This window comes from Zonotrichia leucophrys, chromosome 6, assembly GCF_028769735.1.
Source record: "Zonotrichia leucophrys gambelii isolate GWCS_2022_RI chromosome 6, RI_Zleu_2.0, whole genome shotgun sequence".
Lineage (NCBI taxonomy): Eukaryota > Metazoa > Chordata > Aves > Passeriformes > Passerellidae > Zonotrichia > Zonotrichia leucophrys.
In genome coordinates this window covers 28,565,167-28,584,191 of record NC_088176.1, presented here as the reverse complement: position 1 = coordinate 28,584,191, position 19,025 = coordinate 28,565,167, and the positions used below count along the sequence as shown (strand labels likewise).

The window sequence follows — 19,025 nt, the reverse complement described above, 5'->3', positions numbered from 1 at the left end:
CCTCAGCTGTGCTTCCAGAGGCTCTGGCTGCTCTCTCAGCTGGTGAAGAGGGGCAGGGAAGGAGCTGTGGACAGGAGATGGTGGGGTTGCCATTCTCTGGGTTGGATCCTGCAAGGGGCAGGTGGTGAGGGCCCAAACCAAAAGAGTCTTTAAGGGACCTGTTATGTCTCTGACTGTTATTGGCTGAGGTCAGTGGGTGCTCCTGTGAGGCTCCTGTGTATCTTCAGAGTGCTTTGATAAGCTGGGAGCAATGAGTTTTACACTGAGCAACCTTTGTACTGCACAGACTGGGAATTACTTTGCCTGCCCTGTCCACATGGAGGGGACTCCAACTGCTGTCCTTGTTTTTTCACTCCTGGGAAGAATTTGGCCTTGTAAAGATTAAGCTAGTGTAGACTCTTCAGTTTATATATCTTCCAAACACTTGTGCAATGACTAATGCAACAAAAGCAGCATCTTTTGACCTGATGATAGCGTGGGAAAGTCTTCCCAAAAGCTGGGGATGATTGAGTACAGTATGCTTTGTTTGTGAGCTCCCCAGCATTTTCCTTGGTGGACTTGCTTCAGATTTCCAAATCTAACTGAATTACTCTAGCGTTTCTTGATACACAGAAGTCAAAGACCTGCTAGGAAGCTGGATAAAAATTCACATTAAAATCCTTACTTGGAAAGGACTGAAGTGGAGTGGAACTGTTGTTTATGCCCTGGAAGAGCATAAGGTGGATTGCAATGAAACAGAGCTTTTCTGCTGCTGTTTTCACAGAGCATTCCTGCACTGGGGGGTTATTGATCTCAGAGGATATTTTCATGGGGAAAAGGGTTCACAAAACAGGACTTGTACATTTTAAACCTTGATTGTATTAGTCTGTAAATTCTATTGTGGGATAAGCCATCCAGTTTTACTACAGCTTTTACACAGTTCTGGTAGTATTATGAGAATGGCAGAAATTGGGTTCTCTTTAGCAACAGAATGTTTACTATTAGATTGTTACTTTTAAGTGAAATGCCGTAAACCTCCAATAACCTTAATTTGCAACAGCCATCTAAGAAGAGTTTCCAAAGTTTGCATAGCAGTGATTTTGTGGTTTTGTTTGGTTTGAAGTCATAAAACAAAATCTGCAGCTACTGGCCCTGGAAATTCTGTGTCAGGGCTGAGCACCTAAAGCTGCTTTGATGCCTTTTAATAGTAAGACTTCATTAAGCGTTTTTGATACGATGGAAGTTTCAGAGGAGAGGAAGACTCTTCAGTCTGAGAATATATTGCATCATTTTATGATTCTGGCCATGACTGTGATTCCCATTAAAGCAGATGGCATGGATTGAGCAGCTAGGGTGCACATAACAAGGCTTAAAACCAGCTCTGTGCTTAACAAATCTCCAAGAATGTGGTACTGGGAAAAAATATCAGTCCTGTCTTGAGAGGTTAGTGAAGCCATGATTCTGTGCAAAACAAACGTGAAAGCAGCAAACTATCTTCATGAGAAAGGGAGCCCAGGCAAAACTTTCTGCCATGACTCCTCCAAACCTCCATGTCCTGACAGAAATATATCCATCCTCTGGAATTCCTGTGGCTTCCTGCCCAGCCCTGCCCTAGCTTTTGGCTGAAACAGGAGAAGTGTGTTTGGGAGATGGAGAATATCCCTGCCCCTCTTTCTCATCCCTCTGTACATTGATGGGCTCCTAGATAACCTCTGCTATGGCAGTAGAAAGCAGGGGAAAAAAAGCACCAATTTGTGTTCCACCAATGGGATTCACAGGAGCAAAGGTCTTTGTGGTTTGAAATCAATATTCTGAAAGTCTGTCTGGGAACTGAGAGGAGTTAAGGCTATTTTGGGAATCATGCTGCTCTGAAACAGAGTAATCCATTGCCTGTGTATGCCATTTCCTCTCCTTTTGTACAGCTCAGACCTGTCTGGAGTTCATGGCAGCAGCAAAGTCAATTATTGGGAATTAATTTTATCACAAACATCAGTATGTAAAAGAGTAAGGAACATTTGCCAGCCTCTTGGTCTGGTTAAGAGAGCAGATCCCATCACCTTTCCCCAGGATCCCTGGTAGACTTGGGAGACTGGAAAGAGTTAAATGAAGATGATTTGAAACCATTCTTGACTGAACCTCACTGCCTGCATAGCACATGGAGTGTTAGAGAAGAGTTTCTAATAGTTCTTTAGAAGTCATGATTTTCTCCATTGCTTGCATTTGGTCGTTTATTGCTGACCCTGTTCACAGGGAGCTCTGAATCCAGGCCACACTGTACCTCATAACCTGGCTGGAGCAAAGTTAAAATTTCTGTGTTCTGCCGTGTTCCCTTGGATGCAGCAACTCAGACTAAATCCAAATGACTTCTCCATGGAATAATTTACATCAACCTCTGAATTTAATCAGCCAAAGGCAGGATGACTCGGGCTGTCCATTAAATAGCAGCTTGCTGAATCACTTCAGTCTAGATAAATTCATCTGGGAGGAAGCATAAATTTTTCTGTTTGCTGAACTTTGATATTACACAGCCTGGATATTCAGTTATGCAAGCAGCAGGATCCTTGCCAGCAGAACCCTCCGTATTTTTATACACGCATTTGCATCTAAGGCTGCCACACCCTTTAGCAATGCATTTTTAATCTCCCTCAGTCCAGGGAGGGAACACTGGGACCTGACCAAACACAGAATGGATCCTGTGATTTAATATCACTGACAATGTACTGTCTTCTGGACTGCTTATATTGCAACTTACACAGGAAGATTTTTTTTAAATTTTTTTTTTGCCTGCATGGAACATCCAGCACCTCAACAGGCTGAAAAAATGAGATTCACAGATGTGTGCTGTGTGTAAGATGAGTGGGTCCAGCTATCAGCTTTTCCTACTCCCTTTCTCCACCAAAATTATTAGCTGCAGACTTAGGGCTTTTGCTTGCTCTGCACATGTCCAAAAGATCTGTTTGATTGCACTTGGTCAGAAAGGAATATTTTATAAAAACCCAGTCACCTGGTGGGAAACAGAGTGTCTGAGGGCATGGAGCTGGACTGAGGAACCCCCTCAGGTGTGTAGGCAAACCTAGAGCACGTCCAGGTGCAGGAGCACCTCTGTCTAGCGCAGATTATTTTGGAGTGATGGTATTTCCTTGGAATTTATATGGCTCTGTGTTTAGTTTTCCATATCCCACTGCTAAGGGAACATAAGCATTTTTTTTCTGTGTGAAAAATCATCCTTTTTACAGAACACCTGACCCCACATTTATTTGTTGATGTGTGTCCTGTACCCCAGTGCAGTGATGCTGTACAGCTTAGCAGGCCTTTCAGGGACCAACACCAATTGTGTTGTTCCTTTTGGCCCATGTCTTGTGTTTCTTTACTTTGACCTATTTTTGATGATGAAGTTTATCACTGAGCTAAACAACAAATTTATTTTTGTTTATCTGAATTTTTACAATGCCTGAGACAACCTGTCTGAATCTTACACTGTTTGGTATCAAAAGTAATAACGTGCTCAGTGTGAGCTCACACAAATCACTTGGAACAGCAGAAGCCCACAGTGTTGACTTTCCTGCCTGAACCACAGGCTCTCCAGGAAATGTTGCAGAATCCCTAGTGTCTTATTGGAAAGGCTGAGAAAACTGTCTTCATTAAACTTAATTACAACACATATTTCAAATGGTGCCAATTAAGTCCACTTTGGATGCTTAATTGTCATTGTTTTGACAGCATTCATTTTACCTTTTATGTCTGATGGTGTATTTTGCTGTTTAACATACGCGAGTTTGCCCTCTATTGTTGTTGTCTGTGCTTGAACTGTGAGGCCTCAAGTACATCTGTTAGAGCCCAGAGTTTAACAAAAGATCCTTCATAGAAACATTGAGCTAGGAAAGGGAGGAGGCAGCGAGCCAGGAGTGACAGAGCAAAGCTGTACTCTGCAGGGGTTTCTGTCAAAGAGCACTAAATTACGGTGTCAATAGTTTTTGGAAGGAAACCTAGGAAGGAAACCTCATTCCTAATGAAAGAAATGCCTAAAGAGTGCAGATTTTTGGAAACCCCAGAGCGATGGGAGTGTTGCATGTTCTGGCCAGCAACACAGCAGCTATCTGCCTGCTTATCTTGTGGACTCTTCTCAAGAGAAGAACTTTTGTGTGTTTATGACTGAATTTGCCAGATTTACTTCTAATGCTGATATTTCTATTCAAAATCATTAATTTCCACTACCAGCATGTGTCAACATATAAAAAAAAACCCAGGTGAGAATAATAAGATTTTAGAAGCGTGTGCTTGGCTCTGGTTTGACTTGAACCCATTGAAATTGATTTGAAAACAGCCCGTGAGGTTTCAGTGCAAGCAGGCTGCTCTCTCTAGCTGCATTTGCCTCTAAGCAGCAAACAACCTACTTACAGGAAACACTGACATTTTTGACACCATCTTGGGGGAACATTTTGTGTTGCTTCTTCACTTAACTTGTATTAATGTAATTTACAATGGTGCTTCTTAAACTGGGGAGTGGCTTTCATATCACCCTGGAAATAGGGGGAAACAGTATTTGAAGTGTAGTTGGTTTAGTTTCCTAAGACTAGAAAAACAAAGGAAAGCAAGTGTTCTGCTGGAATGGCTCTGGTGCCCCGTGGTGGGAGGGTTTGCAGTGTGGGGGATGTTGTGGGGCACAGGATGTGTGAGTGTCCGTGTGCGTGGGCAGCAGGAGGAACAAGTCACACCTCAGGGAGTTAATTATAGCCCCACAGGGTTAAAGCTATTTCTGGCCACATGAGCAGGGGCAGTGGCACTCCACGAAGCAGTGCCCATGTTGGTTGTGTGAAACCAGCCTCCTCCTGCCTTCACAGCCTCCCTGAAACTCCCAGGGAAGTTATTCCCAGGTTCTGCTTGAATAAGGATCTACCCAATGGCACCCTCTGAGGGGTGGTGTTACACTGCCTGTCTGTGTGGTGTGTGACTGCAGTACAAATGGTAATTCCTTTTTTTCCAATCTTTTTAACCTGGCACATTAAAGTAAGTAAAGACTGGGGAGAGACATTCTTGAAACTGGAGGAAGTGCAAAAAGTGGGCAGAAAGAAGGTTTGAAGAGTTTGTGTGTGTATTTCATGTTTCTGTTACAGGATTTCCAGTAATTTAACCCTGGAGGGTTCAGCACTGTTAAATGGAAAGGACCAGATCTAAATTTAACATAATTATATTAACAGTTTTGTATTTATATATTGACAAGTTTGTATTTAAGGCAAGTGTTTCTAATGTTAATTTTAATTTTCAATGTATCTGTTTTGTTTTGAAGCACCTGACGTTTCAAAGGGAGTTTGATTCTGATTCTCTCAGGCACTACAGCTGGGCTGCAGACACCTTGGACAATGTTAACCTTGTTTCCAGTCCCATCCACTCTGGGTAGGTCATTTAACAGTTTTCCTTTATCTTTAGATGTGGAACTGTATTGTTAGCTGCAGAATAGAGCCTGCTGTAATGGCTGATAACATGTCTGTTCCTGCTCCACTTGAAGCCAGTGGCAAAATTCACACTGACTTCAAGGAGGGTGCTTAATAACAGGAGTCAGTCTAAATTCCTGAATATCAAACCAGAAACTTGCTTCTGAACTTATTTTTCTGAATGCCTGAACATTGTAATCCTGCAGGCTTCTCTTTAAGAGTCCTGTTTTGCTTTTTCTGTTGCTTATGCTTTGCTTTCAGTGTCATAAATGATTTTGTTTGCATTGTGTTAAATTATTTGGACTGTGAAATCAGAGATAGTATGTTATGTTTTCAGTTCTTTCATAGAGGAAAAAATGGGGGGGGCTTTAATTTGGTCTCTTACTTTATTTATACTTCAAGCTCCTGCTTAGTCTCCAATATCTGTAGTTTGATTTTGGTGGTGCTATTTGTTTACTTATGAGTCATCACTGTAATTTAGGTGCTTCTTGACAGTGCCACACAGACACCTGATTTAAATGCAGTAGTAGTGATGTCTGAATGCATATTGTAAAAATTTGCAAATGAATGTGTAAGTAATCTTTGCTTATTATTAGATTGTCTAGTGTAAATATTTGTTGTTTAGTTTTTGAGATCAGGACATAAAATCTCATATCCGCTTTAATTTACTTCCCCATTTTGTGACTAATTACATTCTTAACATAAAAATGAGTGTGGCACATACCAAAATATTTCATTTCCAATACAGCAAGCCCCACAAACCTAAAGCTACAGTCCCACAATGCACATCTGCACCTGCATCTGCAGAACAGATCTATGCAGCAGTGGATTTTTAGGTCCCAAGCTGATAAAATGCTGCATGTGATCAGTGCTAGCTGTAAAATGTCAAGAATTGCAGTATGGGAAGCTGAAGGCTGTTGGTTATCATGGAATGGTGCTTTGGCAGAGGACTTTGGAGAACTGGTAGCCCAACCTTTTCCTTTGCTGTAGGATAAAATGTAGCCAAGCTATTTCTGAAAGATGCTTAATGTCCTAATAATTGCTAAAAATAAGAGATTCTATAGGCCCCCAGCTTCAGGAGCCCACTATCTTGTGTTTTACTATTTCTTCCCCTAATGCTCGGCTTAACATTTCATTGCTGCAGACTCAGCCTATTTCTTACCCATGGTGGATATCCATTGTCATGTCCATAGTGGGCATGGAGAACAAGATCTTACTGGTCTCTTAACAATTGTTTTCTACATCTGAAGATATGTAATCCTGTCTTTTAGACCAAAATGTCCCAGACCCTCCTTGGTGGTGCTTTCCCCATGGCTCTGCCCCAGCTTTCTCTCTAATGGGAGCCTGTTTGTAAGCCATGATCTCCACCTCCTTGGTCTGACACATAGCACACTTAAGCAGTCCCACAACGAGCTTTATCCTTTTGGTAATTCCAGTTTCTGTTGGTGAATGTTCGTGATCTGCTAGAATTTCTTGGCCCTCTCTTGAAATCCTGGTGTTTGGTTAATTTTTACTGGTGTTGTTGTGTTTAAGTGTTTGGTTTCTCCCCTCTGTTTGCAATTGTCTCTATGGTTATTTCAGTTTGCTGCTTCCAGCCCCTTTTTCCATTTTTTAGCAAGAGAGCTGTTAATTCTGATCCTATTTTCCAAAGACTTTGCAGACCTTTTTTCTGTGCTGAAATTGTGAAGACATTTAGCCAGGTGCCTGTGCCAGGACAGCAGAGTGAGATGTGCCCTTGAAGTTCCCTTTCAGTGTAACAGGAAAGCACTGATGGTATCTCTTTTGAGGTAACTGCTCAGGTGATCCTGCACTTACCTTATCTGTTCTGTGCCTCCATTGCTTGCTGAGGTACCTAGGCAGTACTTCCACACATCAAAGAAGGAGTTAAAATTCATTTGGCATTAATTGCTCTTGCCACTTATATTTTTGGTTTGTTTTTATTTTGAGCCTGGTGGTAGGAAAGGTGTAATAACTTGATTAATTACCTTGATCCTTTAGGCCCTTATAGAGTGATTATTTAATAATTTTTTCCTGAATATTTCCTGGTGATTTGGGTTAGACTGATTGGTCGATAATTTTCTGGTGTCTTTTCATCCTGATAGAAGATAGGTCTGATATTTTCCTCCTGCCAGTCCTCTGGGACAGTCCTTGCCTGCCCTTAGGTCTTCAGCATGTTCACCAGTGGTTCCAGCTTTCCAAACATGTTCTGTGGACATGGGGGCTTCCACATGAGATCTGCTCCCTTGGTTCATGGGCCCTCTCAAATGCGGAGGTGGCAAAGCTGCTGCCCAGAGGGGAGCAAACTGTGGCAGGGAGAGGGACAGATATCCTCCAAACAGGTACAGCTCTCCAAATGGGCATAAACCAAAATATTCTCTGAACATTTAAAGCTTTTCTGGCCCATTACATTTCTTATTTGACATAGAACATCAATCAGAAATGATGCTGTGAGGATCCAGTTCCTTTGTCAAGGAAAAAAAACCCCAAATCTCACTCGTTGCTTATTTGCTTTTCAGTTGTGGCCCCATGTTATAATATCCTGCTTGATTTTCCTGGTTATCTTCACCTAGAGGCAATCAACAGATGTTCTCTTCTAATCTTACAGTGCACACATCTGATATGCAGAGGACCATGACTTTTCACATCTCTTCTGCCAGTCTGTTCCTAAACAGCCAATCCTTTTCTGCTTGTCTGGGGTCTTCATCCCTGTCCTTATCTGTGGCCGGGGGCAGGGGCTGTGGTGGCCCTTTGGCCAGGCTCTGTCCCCACTGCTCGTGGCCATCTCCATCATCCCAGGGCCCCCCTTGTGCCATGCCAGGAGCAGCACTGCTGCCTCAGGTCACTCTTTCCCCATTTCCCCACTGTCAGGAGAAGGCATCAATGTTTGCTCTCCTTTCCTCACCCAGGCAGAAGGGGAGTGCTGGGAGCAGGATGTGGAGATCCAGCAATGTATCAGTGAAAGGATACAGAGAGAAGAGAAATTGTTGGCAGTGATTTCAACTCTTCTGGTTTTTCCTTTTTTCAAGCCAAGAGAATGTTTTATGTTTTTCTTCTTGAGTTGAGATAAGTTGTTTTGCCAGCATATGTTTTGAACAGGGTCCATTGTAAGCAGTACATTGAAATGCATCATGAATCTTGAGGCCTCTGGAAGGGTAGAGACCCTCACCAAAATGACCTTCAGCTGTCAGATGTGAGCTTACTCCTGCAGCTTTCCCAAAGTCAAATGTGGGTGTTGTCTCTTTGTGTTGCCTTTAACTCCTTCATTTCCTTAGCTGAAAGAAAGAAATGAGTGTGCCACATTACCTTCAAATATTGAAAAACTCAGAAATACTGGATCCAGTCTTGCAAAGTGGCATAAATCAGCTTCTTTATAGCTTTCTGTATTTTAAATTATATTAACTATATGTAGTTTAAATTAAATTAACTGTATATAGTTTACTGCAGCCTGCTGTACGCACAGAACTCATTTTTGACAGCAGTGCAATGGATGGCATGGACTGATACTCCTTTCAAGCATCCTGCCACACATATGTTTGCACATTATGCTCTGGAAAACAAACTGCTTTAGGAAAGTGCAAGAACTGGTTTTCCATGGCGCACAGGAGCATGTTTTTGGAATTTAATGAAGAAATTGTGTTGCAATAAATTCTCTGCCGACTGAGTAAACAGCAAATGCTTTTCTCCTTGTGCTTCTGCATTTTCCAGAGAACTTACAGAGCTGTGCTGAATAATTAAATGAACCCTCCCTTTCAGACTTTTTTCCCATGTGTATCATATTTTATATGACATATGTCACAATATGTGAACCAAAAGCCAAATAATTTCTAAGGCTGGCCTTCAAATATGTTGCTTTTGTTATTTTTCTGATTGTTACTTTTTCTTTGCACTTATTATTGATATTTTCTGTTGCTTGCCTCTAATTATCTTACATTAATTTTCCCATTTGCTTTCTAAATTATTTTGCAGCTATTCCTCTCCACTCCCCCAGTATGATTCAAGGTGATAACTCAGTGCTTTCTGTGAATCCTCATTTTGTTTTGTTTTTAAACTTTTTTTCCCACAGAGTGTGTGTAGATGTTTGTAGTGCATCCAACCACATCCTCATCCCTTCCATGTATCCAAGTAGAAATGCTCATTAGCCTTTAGCATTGTGTTTTAGAGGTCATACTGTAGTTTCCATTATTAGTGCAACATTAATTTAGGTAAGCATCAGCTACTAATGTTTTTAGCTAGAAAATGCATGAAATACTGTTTGGAGTTGTTATTGTTTTACACGGTAAGTTACTAATCAGAAAATTAAACAAGGAAATAATTAATTAATAAGCTGCTGACAGTGATTGCCTTTCTCTTGGAGCAATGTGCACAAGGGCTGGTCTGCTGCAGGTTTTGTCTGCTGGAGGCTGCAGGTGCTGCAGACACCAGGCTGGAAGGGGCTGGTTCCTGCCCTGGGGCACAGCCTCCTGCCCAGTGTTATTCACAGTGCAAAGCTCCTGGTTGCTGAGGCTGGACTGACCTTAAAATCTACAGCCTAAACAGCCCTGGTAACTCAGGGACTGATTTTTGTAGGTACTTAGTTTTAACTTCTATTGATTTCTTTTTTTTATTATGAATTTAAGACCGTTGGTTTAGTTGCCTGGAGATTTTTGGCAATTGATTCTTTCCATCATTTAAATAGTTTGGGTGCAGAAGACAGCATCTTACTTGAGTGTAAGTTTTGGCATTTTTGCACTAGATGAAAGCCTCCTTTTCATTACTAATTCTGAGGTGGCTTAACAAGCCAGTAACCATGTACATGATAGGCAGCTCTCCAAAACATTGCCTTGTGCTGGGCCATCAGGCCGAGCCCAGCCGTGCCAGGCTCCCTTGGAGGCTCCTCCGTGGTGCTCTGGCCAGCTGTGCTCCCTGGAGCTGCTGCAGGGGATGCTCCAGCCGGGCATCCATCCCTGCAAACTGCCAGGCTGAAAGGGCCCCAGCTCCTCTGCACGCAGAAACCAAGCACCTTTCCAAAAGGCCAGCTAAGCATCCAGAAATAATAAGACTATAATCACTTATATACTCTGTAATTTAAAGATTGAGCATACTGGTTCTGACACAAGCCCAGTGTTTGTGGAAAGTGTTTGGTTAGCCAAGATCCTGTCCTGCTGAAACAGTTCCTCTTGTGAGGAGCTGGGATACCCTAGTGGCAACATTTGGATTTGTTCTAGTGCGCAGTGCATTTATCTAGGAGAGAAACATGGAATGCAGATACAGTTTTTCTGTATGAGAACTACTGTGAAATATCATGCCTCAGTTTTGTAAAGTGTCTGGTGCATGAGAAATTGTAAATTTGGGCTAGGGTAATCTCAGAGAGCAGTTTTTACCTCCCCATCTTTACTGATGGATTTTAATTTGAAGAAAAGCAATGTAGCAACTTCTTGATCTGGAATTCAGCTGGACAACATTTCCACCATATTTCCACTATTTCTAGCTTGTGTCCATACTCACTTCTCTCCTGCAGACCGCTAAATACCAAATGCTGATTTCCCTCCTGCTTTTGTGCAGGTTTTTCTCACCCATGTTGGCCAGACTTCTGAATGCAGTTTATTTGCAGTGCCTGTCAGCTGCTGCTGTTGATATCCTGCTGGTGTCAGAGCAAATGGAACTGTGTTGCACAAATTCCCAGTCATAATTCAGAGCACTTGCGGGCTTTTTTCTGAGAGCCATCACAATCCCCTGGATTATTGGCTGACACCCCTAGTTCACTTTGCTGTCAGGAGCCAGGAAATTGAGTGGATTCACCTGTTAGTCATGTGAAGGTTCAGTTCTTAAAAGCTGGAAGTTTTGGCAACAGCCTTGAAAATAGTGAAGCCACATGACAGATGTGTCAGCTATGTCAGTGTCTGTCATACAGAAGGAACAAACAAAAGCTGTACTGGCTTCAAGACTGAGCTGGTAACTTGTATTCCTCTTGTTACCAGCCTGTTATTGCATCTTCTACCTGAAGGTATTCTAATATGAATTGTTAATTTCAATTATTCCCATGCTAATAGAAAGAATTTTATTTAAAAATATACCACTCATCATTTACAAATATAATTTCTTACTGTCTTATGAAAAAATGGAAAATTATGCATTGGAATGACACTAGCAAGTGCGATTTTTCTTTAATGTCCCTTTTTTTTTGCTAATGAATCTAATCTTCAAAGAGAAGTGATTGCATGATTTCCTCCAGGGAGCCAACAGCCTAAAGGAATTTATGTACTTGGTAGTCATCACTTATCTTCCCCATCAGTGGAAGCCCTTGGTAGCCTGGACTCTCACCCATGGTGCTGGCACTTGCTCTGGCAGCCATCAAGAGTATTTGCAAATACTGAGACAGTGGGAAGGTTTTAAAGACTGAGGTTCCTAAAATAATAAGCATTTTTGATTCTCCTTTTTCTACACTGTCTGGTTGCTTTATGCATGTGAGGCTAATTGCTCTCATTTGTGGACAATAGAACTAACAGCAACAAAGGGATGTTTTAAAATTCTAACAAACCACTACTAATACACTTCTTGTGTACACTTTTAATCCAAATTGCCCAGTAGAACATGGTCATTTCACCATGACGTTGCTAGAGCTTTAGCAATTCCTGCTTTTGATAACCAGTAGTTAACATGCAAGTACAAGTTCTAAAAGGATCTTCGTGTTCTTTTTAGTTTAGCTGGGATCGGGATGACTTTCCTAATGTTTTGAAGTCTGTGACATTTTGCTGATCTTCTCTTGTTCCGAGACGCCTTTCACTGAAGTGTTTGCTTTGTTTTGGTGCAGTTTCCTGGTGAGTTTCATGGTGGATGCCCGCGGGGGCTCCATGAGGGGCAGCCGGCACCATGGCATGCGGATCATCATCCCGCCGCGCAAGTGCACGGCGCCCACGCGCATCACCTGCCGCCTGGTCAAGAGGCACAAGCTGGCCAGCCCGCCGCCCATGGTCGAAGGAGAAGGATTGGCAAGTCGGCTTGTAGAGATGGGGCCAGCAGGGGCACAGTTCTTAGGGTGAGTTCTTCTGTGAGTTTAATTGTTTGTGCTCATGTCACACCTTTCGCTCCCTTTATCCTGTGGATCTAAGTACTTAAACGTTGACCCTACCTCATCTGAGCACGTAGCACAGGCTGCTTAACTTAAAACATTAAAAAATGCCAACCTGCCATTCCTCCTGTAAAGAACCCTTGCATTTTTAGGCGAGTTTTGCCTCTTGGATGACTGCAGGACGGAAGTGAAGGTAAGGAAAGCCATGGGAAGGCCAGGTCCCACCCCCATCTACTCATGCAACCCCTGCCTTGGAGGTCAGGAGGAGTCACACACTGAAAACCCAGAGCAGGTTTTGACCCTCTTGCTTGTAGAGTATTTAGAGAAACAGCACTATCACAGAGAATTGTCTGGAGAGACCCACAGGGACCCAGATACTGAGCTCTGCTCCCAATATGTGCACGGCTCCCTCTGGAGTTGCTGGGAGCTGCCTGTCTCTGTCCTGTGGAGCAAAACCACTTGGAGTAACCTGCTGTGGAGTGGTGGTACAAGTAGTACCAGTGCTAGGAACTGACTGTTTTTAAAGCTTAAAATCCACTATGATGTGGCCTTTTTTTTCCTAATTATAAATTTTGTTCATCACCGTGAGTGGCACCCTGGTATAAACTGCTGGTTCTGCCGGGAATGACAGCTTGTTCCTAATTTCCCCTTCTCGTTTCTCTTCCTGCTGCATGGATGTTATTCAGTAAACTGCATCTTCCTAAAAGTCCTCCCCCTCTAAATGAGGGTGAGAGCATGGTTAGCCGAATCCTGCAGCTTGGTCCACAAGGAACAAAATTTATTGGGTAGGATATGTACGGAAAAGATACAGAATGTCTACAGTTTTTCTTTTGTTTCCAATTTTTTGTTAATCCCATTATTTTCTTTAAGTTTCCTAAAACTTTCAGTTGATTTCTGTCACTGAAAGAAAATCATAGTGGCTTGATTTAATATAGCTCTGCTACTACCTTGTGCTTATAGGCATGTAAAATTCACTGCCAGCATTCTGCTTTCATAACTTCTGTGCTTTTGTAATTTTTAAAATTTGAAGTGTTTCTACTGCATTAAATACATTTTAATACACAGTGGCAGTCCTTTAAGTTCAACCCTGTGGTAGAGAAGGTATTTACAGGCCTCAAGTGAGACTGTTTTGGGAAGAGCATTTGTAAAATGTGATCACATTAAGTCCATTACTTATGAAAGATTATTCAGAAAAAAATGTTATCAAGTGAATGAATTGATTCAGCAAGATTGGAGAAACACTAATCTTTGCAACCTGCAAGAGGCATCTTGTTAAAACAAATTTACAAAGCCAAGTATGCTACCCAAAGGGACTGCTGTGTATAGTCTAAACATGTAAGGATGTTTCCGTATGTTTTTGACTGTTGTTTTCAAACCACATTGTGAAATTTATTGCATTAGGCTTTCAAAATATTGGTGAGTGTTTGGTGTTCCAAACCTGTTCAATACCTTCTCACTGAGTATTCTTGTTAAATGTCATGCACAAAATTGTGTAGTTTCTAAATATTTACAGAGACAGTATCTGAAATATTAGCCTGCAAAGATTGTACTACAGCCTTAGTTTTCAGCTTGTGCTCTTTTTGAACTAGAGAGTAAATATCTTAAGCAATGTATTTGAATTTTTGTATTTTCTTACTGTACACAATGGGAGAGAGCAGCTACATTCCTGGTTTTTTTTCTAAAGGACTTGAGACTTGAAAAATAGACTGGGGGTTCCTAAAAGCATCTAAAATATATATTAATTAAACTATTTTAATTATTTTCATGGGGAAAAAAAGACTAACTCTTCTCCCTGGGAATTTAATGTGCAAACTGGGCCTCAAGCTAGTTTTTTTTTTCCCCATGATGGCTGTTGTGATTTCATGCTCAAGTGATGGATTGGTTAATGCACCCAACACCTGGCAGATGTACAGTACCACAGAAATGCTGCACCCTTCTCCCATCATGTGACGCTGCTTTTAACCAAGTTGTTACAAAGCAGTTAAACCCTTTACAACCTCTGTAGGAAAATGATGATACTGTCTATTTAAATGTCTTAAAGCTGCATAATCCATAAATGTTCACTTACTGTGTGATTTCAGTCGGTTTGTCTTAGCATACTTTAAAATGCATATCCTGCCTGTGAAGTGTTTGGCAACAGTGTCTGTTTTGTTGAGGAATGGCACATGAAGTGAATGGTGGTTTCTGTTGGTTGTTCATACGAACTGTTCAGTAATGCACTTGCAGTCCTCTGTTGAAGGTACATTGTCTGGTGACATAGGTGTATTATTAACCACCTTCTCATTCCCTTTCCTTCCCCCCAAAATGTTTGACAGTAACTAATATAAATGTGGTTGTGATGTTGTTCAACCCAGAGAAGTCCATTCTGAAAGGATCTAACGATTCCCCTGTGATGTTTGCTGTGCAGAGGTTGCAGCTGTGATGCTGGGCATGAGAACCAGAAAGTAGAGCTAAAGAAAAACAGTCTCTTTTATTTCACAGGAGCTGCATCCACAGACAGCCAGGGAGAGCTTTGAAAACTATGGGACTTAGTTTGAAGTTCAAAATCTGCATAAATGCATGGTTCCTGTTACAGTCAGTGGCTGTTGCATGCACTGGGATAGACAGACTGCTTCTGAACTGACTTTGTCCCTTCAAACTCTCTGAGCCAAATTCAAACTTTGACTGTGCTAATGCCAGTTAAAATCAGCAATGCTGTGTGTGCTGGAGGCAGGCTGGATCACCTACACCCTCGGATAAATGAGCAAGGAGAACTCTCCTTTCTAAAAGTTGTCACTGTTTTTTTCATGGAGGCAGACATTCAAAAGATTTGCACTAAAACCAAGCTATATATTAGTACTTTTGATTTATCCATTAATATAGTTTAAATGATAAAGGATTGTGCAGCTTTGGCAATTTTAAAAGCATTTTTACCGTAACAGTGTTTACTATTAAAAATGACTATAGTTTTCTTAAGGACCCATAGGAAATTGAGGGCAGTGAGGAAATGTAGGGTTAAAAATAACATGGTTCCTTTTTCTCTAGCCCTGTGATAGTGGAAATCCCACATTTTGGATCAATGCGAGGCAAGGAGCGAGAGCTGATCGTCCTCCGGAGCGAGAACGGTGAAACGTGGAAGGAGCACCAGTATGACAGCAAACATGAAGACTTAACTGAAATACTTAATGGCATGGATGAAGGTAAATATTTTCTCAAAGCTTTGGCCTTGCCTTTGTGAAGGCTTGCTAACATGGGCTGACTAAAGCAAACTAAAATAAAACAGTGCAGGGGATGTCTGACTTCAGGGAATACAGTGTGTGTTCCATATTAAACTGATGGAAAGAGTGTAAGGAGAAGCTCTTCTGCAGTGGCCTGGAGACATCCTGAAATGAGTGGTGAATTTTGGTCTGAAGTCCTGCCAAGCTTAAGCAGAGTTTGCACAGTTGCTTTCCAGCATGAATTTGGGAATAGCACCCAGCTGGAGGCACACGTGTCTGTGCTGCTCAGGCAGGGCCATGGGAAGGTCACTGCAAACCAACAATGAAGTGTAAATAGCAGCTCTGTGGGGCCTTCCCACGGACACAGAGCTTGACCCCTGGAGCATTCTGATTTCAGATGGTGGTGTTGGAGATTGCCTCCCACACGTGCACAGCCTGCCTTCCTGGTGCCCATCTGGGAAGTCTGGCTCCCGTATTTTGCTTAAACATTGCTGTTGGTGTGAGTCCCTCAAGATGAGGGCACCCAGCTGTACAAATCCATCAGAAGATGCTGTCACAGATGGTCCCTGAAGACAAGTCATGGGCAAAGCCAGGCTCTGGGGCTGCAGTGATCCCTTGGCACCACTGCTTTCTTTTCCTAGCAAGCATTTTTCAGTCCTTGTGTTGATAAACCTTCACTCGAGCTCTTTGCATCTGAGTGTGGATGAAACAGTTTGTGGTGTGAACTTTGGTTTTTTGGAAGGGTTTATCCACAGGATTTTCCCTGGATAACCTGCAGAAAGTCATAGTGTGGGTACAAGCTGCAGGAAAGTCCTTTTGTTGTCAGCACAAGCAGGTGAAGGAAATGAAGAGGCTGTGGATGGCAGCTCTGGGGGTATCTGTGGGGCAGCTCTGCCTTTGATTTTGGCCTCTCCTTGTTTGATGAACCTCAGCAAAAGGCGTGCCTTGGGAGTGTGGGAATTGTGCTGCTGTGAGGGTCTCCCTGGGCATCTGAAATACAGCATTTTTTATCGATTTCCTGATCTTCTGGGCATGGGAGCAACAGGAAAGGCTTCACTTTGAAGTATTTGAACTGCACCTGAGCTTGTACAAACACAAAGCAACAGCAAAGATCTGCTTGCTTCATGATGATCTATTGTAGCTATTTATTTCAAAATACATGTAGTAGAACCAGCCAGACAGGAGGACAGAAGCACTGCAAGTGTTCTGCCAGTGGGTTTGGAAAAATAAATTAAACCTCATCACTGAAGGGTACCTGAAAGCCATGGAACAGGGAAGAGGTGGACATGGTCCAGGGTGGTATGGCTTGGGGAATTATGATTGCTGCAGGATTGAATGCAGTAGTTGCAGCCCTTGAAAAAGGAAGATCTCACCACTGCCCCTCCTTCTCTGCACACTGGCATGGGATCAGAAGTGATGATTTGCTGTTTGGGTGAAGCAGTGGTGCCTTGACAGGGGTGGGGTGGTCAGCGCTGATCAGCAGCTTGCTCATTTGCTTTATGTGCTTCTCAAACTGAGCTTAGTTTGATTTGGGGATGGGGAATCTGGGCACAGAAATATTGTTCTGAAGTGCTGCAGCTTACAGGACTTATGGAGGAGCTCACACATGGATAAATTGACAATTTACAGAGATGAGCTCAACAAATAAAAACACTTTGAGAGAGGTGGGCATGAAGCCCTCAGTACTTAGAGCCTAAAATAATAAGCTTCACAACATGGAGCCACAGGACAACTTTCTGATCTACTGAAGGTTTCAGGTGGCTCTTTCCTTCTGGGGAAATGCTGTTGGAGGTTGGTGGGTGTAAGTGCAGCCAAATAATCACACAAAGTATGATGGACGTTATTCTGTTAGAGTGAAAATATTTGACACCTTAAAAGCCAAACCTCAGGAATGGCTTCTACAAATCCAGGCAATCATTTGTGAGAGGAAAAGGAGAAAAACACTGTAGACACATTCACTGTAGGGATTATTTGCTCAGTTTGTTTTAGCTTAATCCTTCTCTAGCTAGGAAAGCAAAATATAAAAAAAAGAAAACCCCACCATGCGTTAAAATAGTGCAAGGGTTTTGACAAAATTCCACTCTAGTTAAATGACCCCTTTGCAATGTAAAAGGTCTTCCAAGCAATGACCCAAAAATTACAAATTTGTAGACTTGAGTGTGTTGCTTTTTTTTTATCTGAACTTTTGGTGGTTTGTTACAAAATACCACAGTCAGACTTGGCTCAGGGGGAGTATCTTCCATCTCAGAAGACATAACTTTGGAAGAAGTTTTATTGCAGGTAAGAGCTCTGGAGGCAGAGGCAAGCTTTAATTTAAATAAAAAGCAGCCACATAGTCATTTAGAGAAATTTAGTGTGTCTTTGCAAGAAAACTCATCTGCATAATCATCTCTGGGAGCCAGGAGGTGCTGCAGGAGTGCCCATTTTCTGTTAAAAGCAGCATTTCTGTCAAAGCTGCTGTGATCACAAGTCCTTTCCTAGCCTGTAGTGCAGGAGGGCAATCAGACCTTTATTGCAGCTCCTTAACAGGCCAAATTTTAGTGATACAATTTGCTGCTCTGTGTGGTTGTTCCTGTTTTGCTCTCTCCCTTAAGATCAAAACCAAACATGCTATGAAAAACTCTCAGCAAATACTGCAGGGAACCTTCTGAGGTTTATAGTGTAGCTCTACTGTTTAGCATTTAGGAAATCAGGAGTAAGTTGTGGAATAAAAACTAAACATGAATTTCACTAATAATCACCCTTGAGAAGGTTTCCTGGAGGGGGGAAATTCTACAGAAAATTTTAAAAAAATAGAATTATCATTTAGAAAATAATTCTGCATGCAGAGATGAGAGCAAGGACATGCCTCAGTCACAAAAGCCTGCTCTGTGCTGGGAGCAGCACCATCTGCTGGGAATCCTCGTCCTAGACCCCAGAGAATCCCGGGCAGGAGGCGCTGCTCCGGGGCTGGTGCAGCTTCAAATAACAGCAGGACTTTTGGGTTATTGTCATGAGAGAACAGCGAACCATGATGTAAAGAGCCTGGTTGGTTTTGGTGCAGTCAAGTTTCTGCTTAAAGAGGTTTTATTTTAAGGAGGGTGCTGTACTTAGGCAAATACAGGGAACTTGGCATATTTAGGAGTAGGAGGAGTGTGGCTCCAAACACAAGGGTAGCACTTCACAGCTCTTGGCCATATTATATTTTTTTATACTTTAATCAAATAAAATATGTGTATTTTTGGAATATATGTATTTTTTTAGGAAGAAGCTCTCTGCCTTGTAATTGGTGAATAGATCATGTTTTCAGTCAAGCTCCTTTTATAGATAACTTCTGTTTGCTTTTAAAATTCCTTCACCCTTTAGAGGTACCTGTAGACAAATTGTGGG

At 42.1% G+C, this 19,025-nt stretch overlaps 1 protein-coding gene across 26 annotated transcripts in view; it reads left to right on the top strand.

The window, feature by feature from the left end:
* ANK3 (ankyrin 3) overlaps positions 1-19,025 on the top strand; it is a 281,101-nt gene that overhangs the window by 213,346 nt on the left and 48,730 nt on the right. For 16 of the 26 annotated variants that reach the window (XM_064717331.1, XM_064717334.1, XM_064717333.1 and 13 more), the window contains 3 exons: positions 5,267-5,373; positions 12,202-12,426; positions 15,484-15,638. In XM_064717331.1, coding sequence (XP_064573401.1) covers positions 5,267-5,373; positions 12,202-12,426; positions 15,484-15,638 — 487 coding nt within the window. Of the gene's footprint in view, positions 1-5,266; positions 5,374-12,201; positions 12,427-13,145; positions 13,245-15,483; positions 15,639-19,025 lie in introns of all 26 variants that reach the window. The other 10 variants (XM_064717350.1, XM_064717348.1, XM_064717344.1 and 7 more) reach the window with 1 other exon arrangement.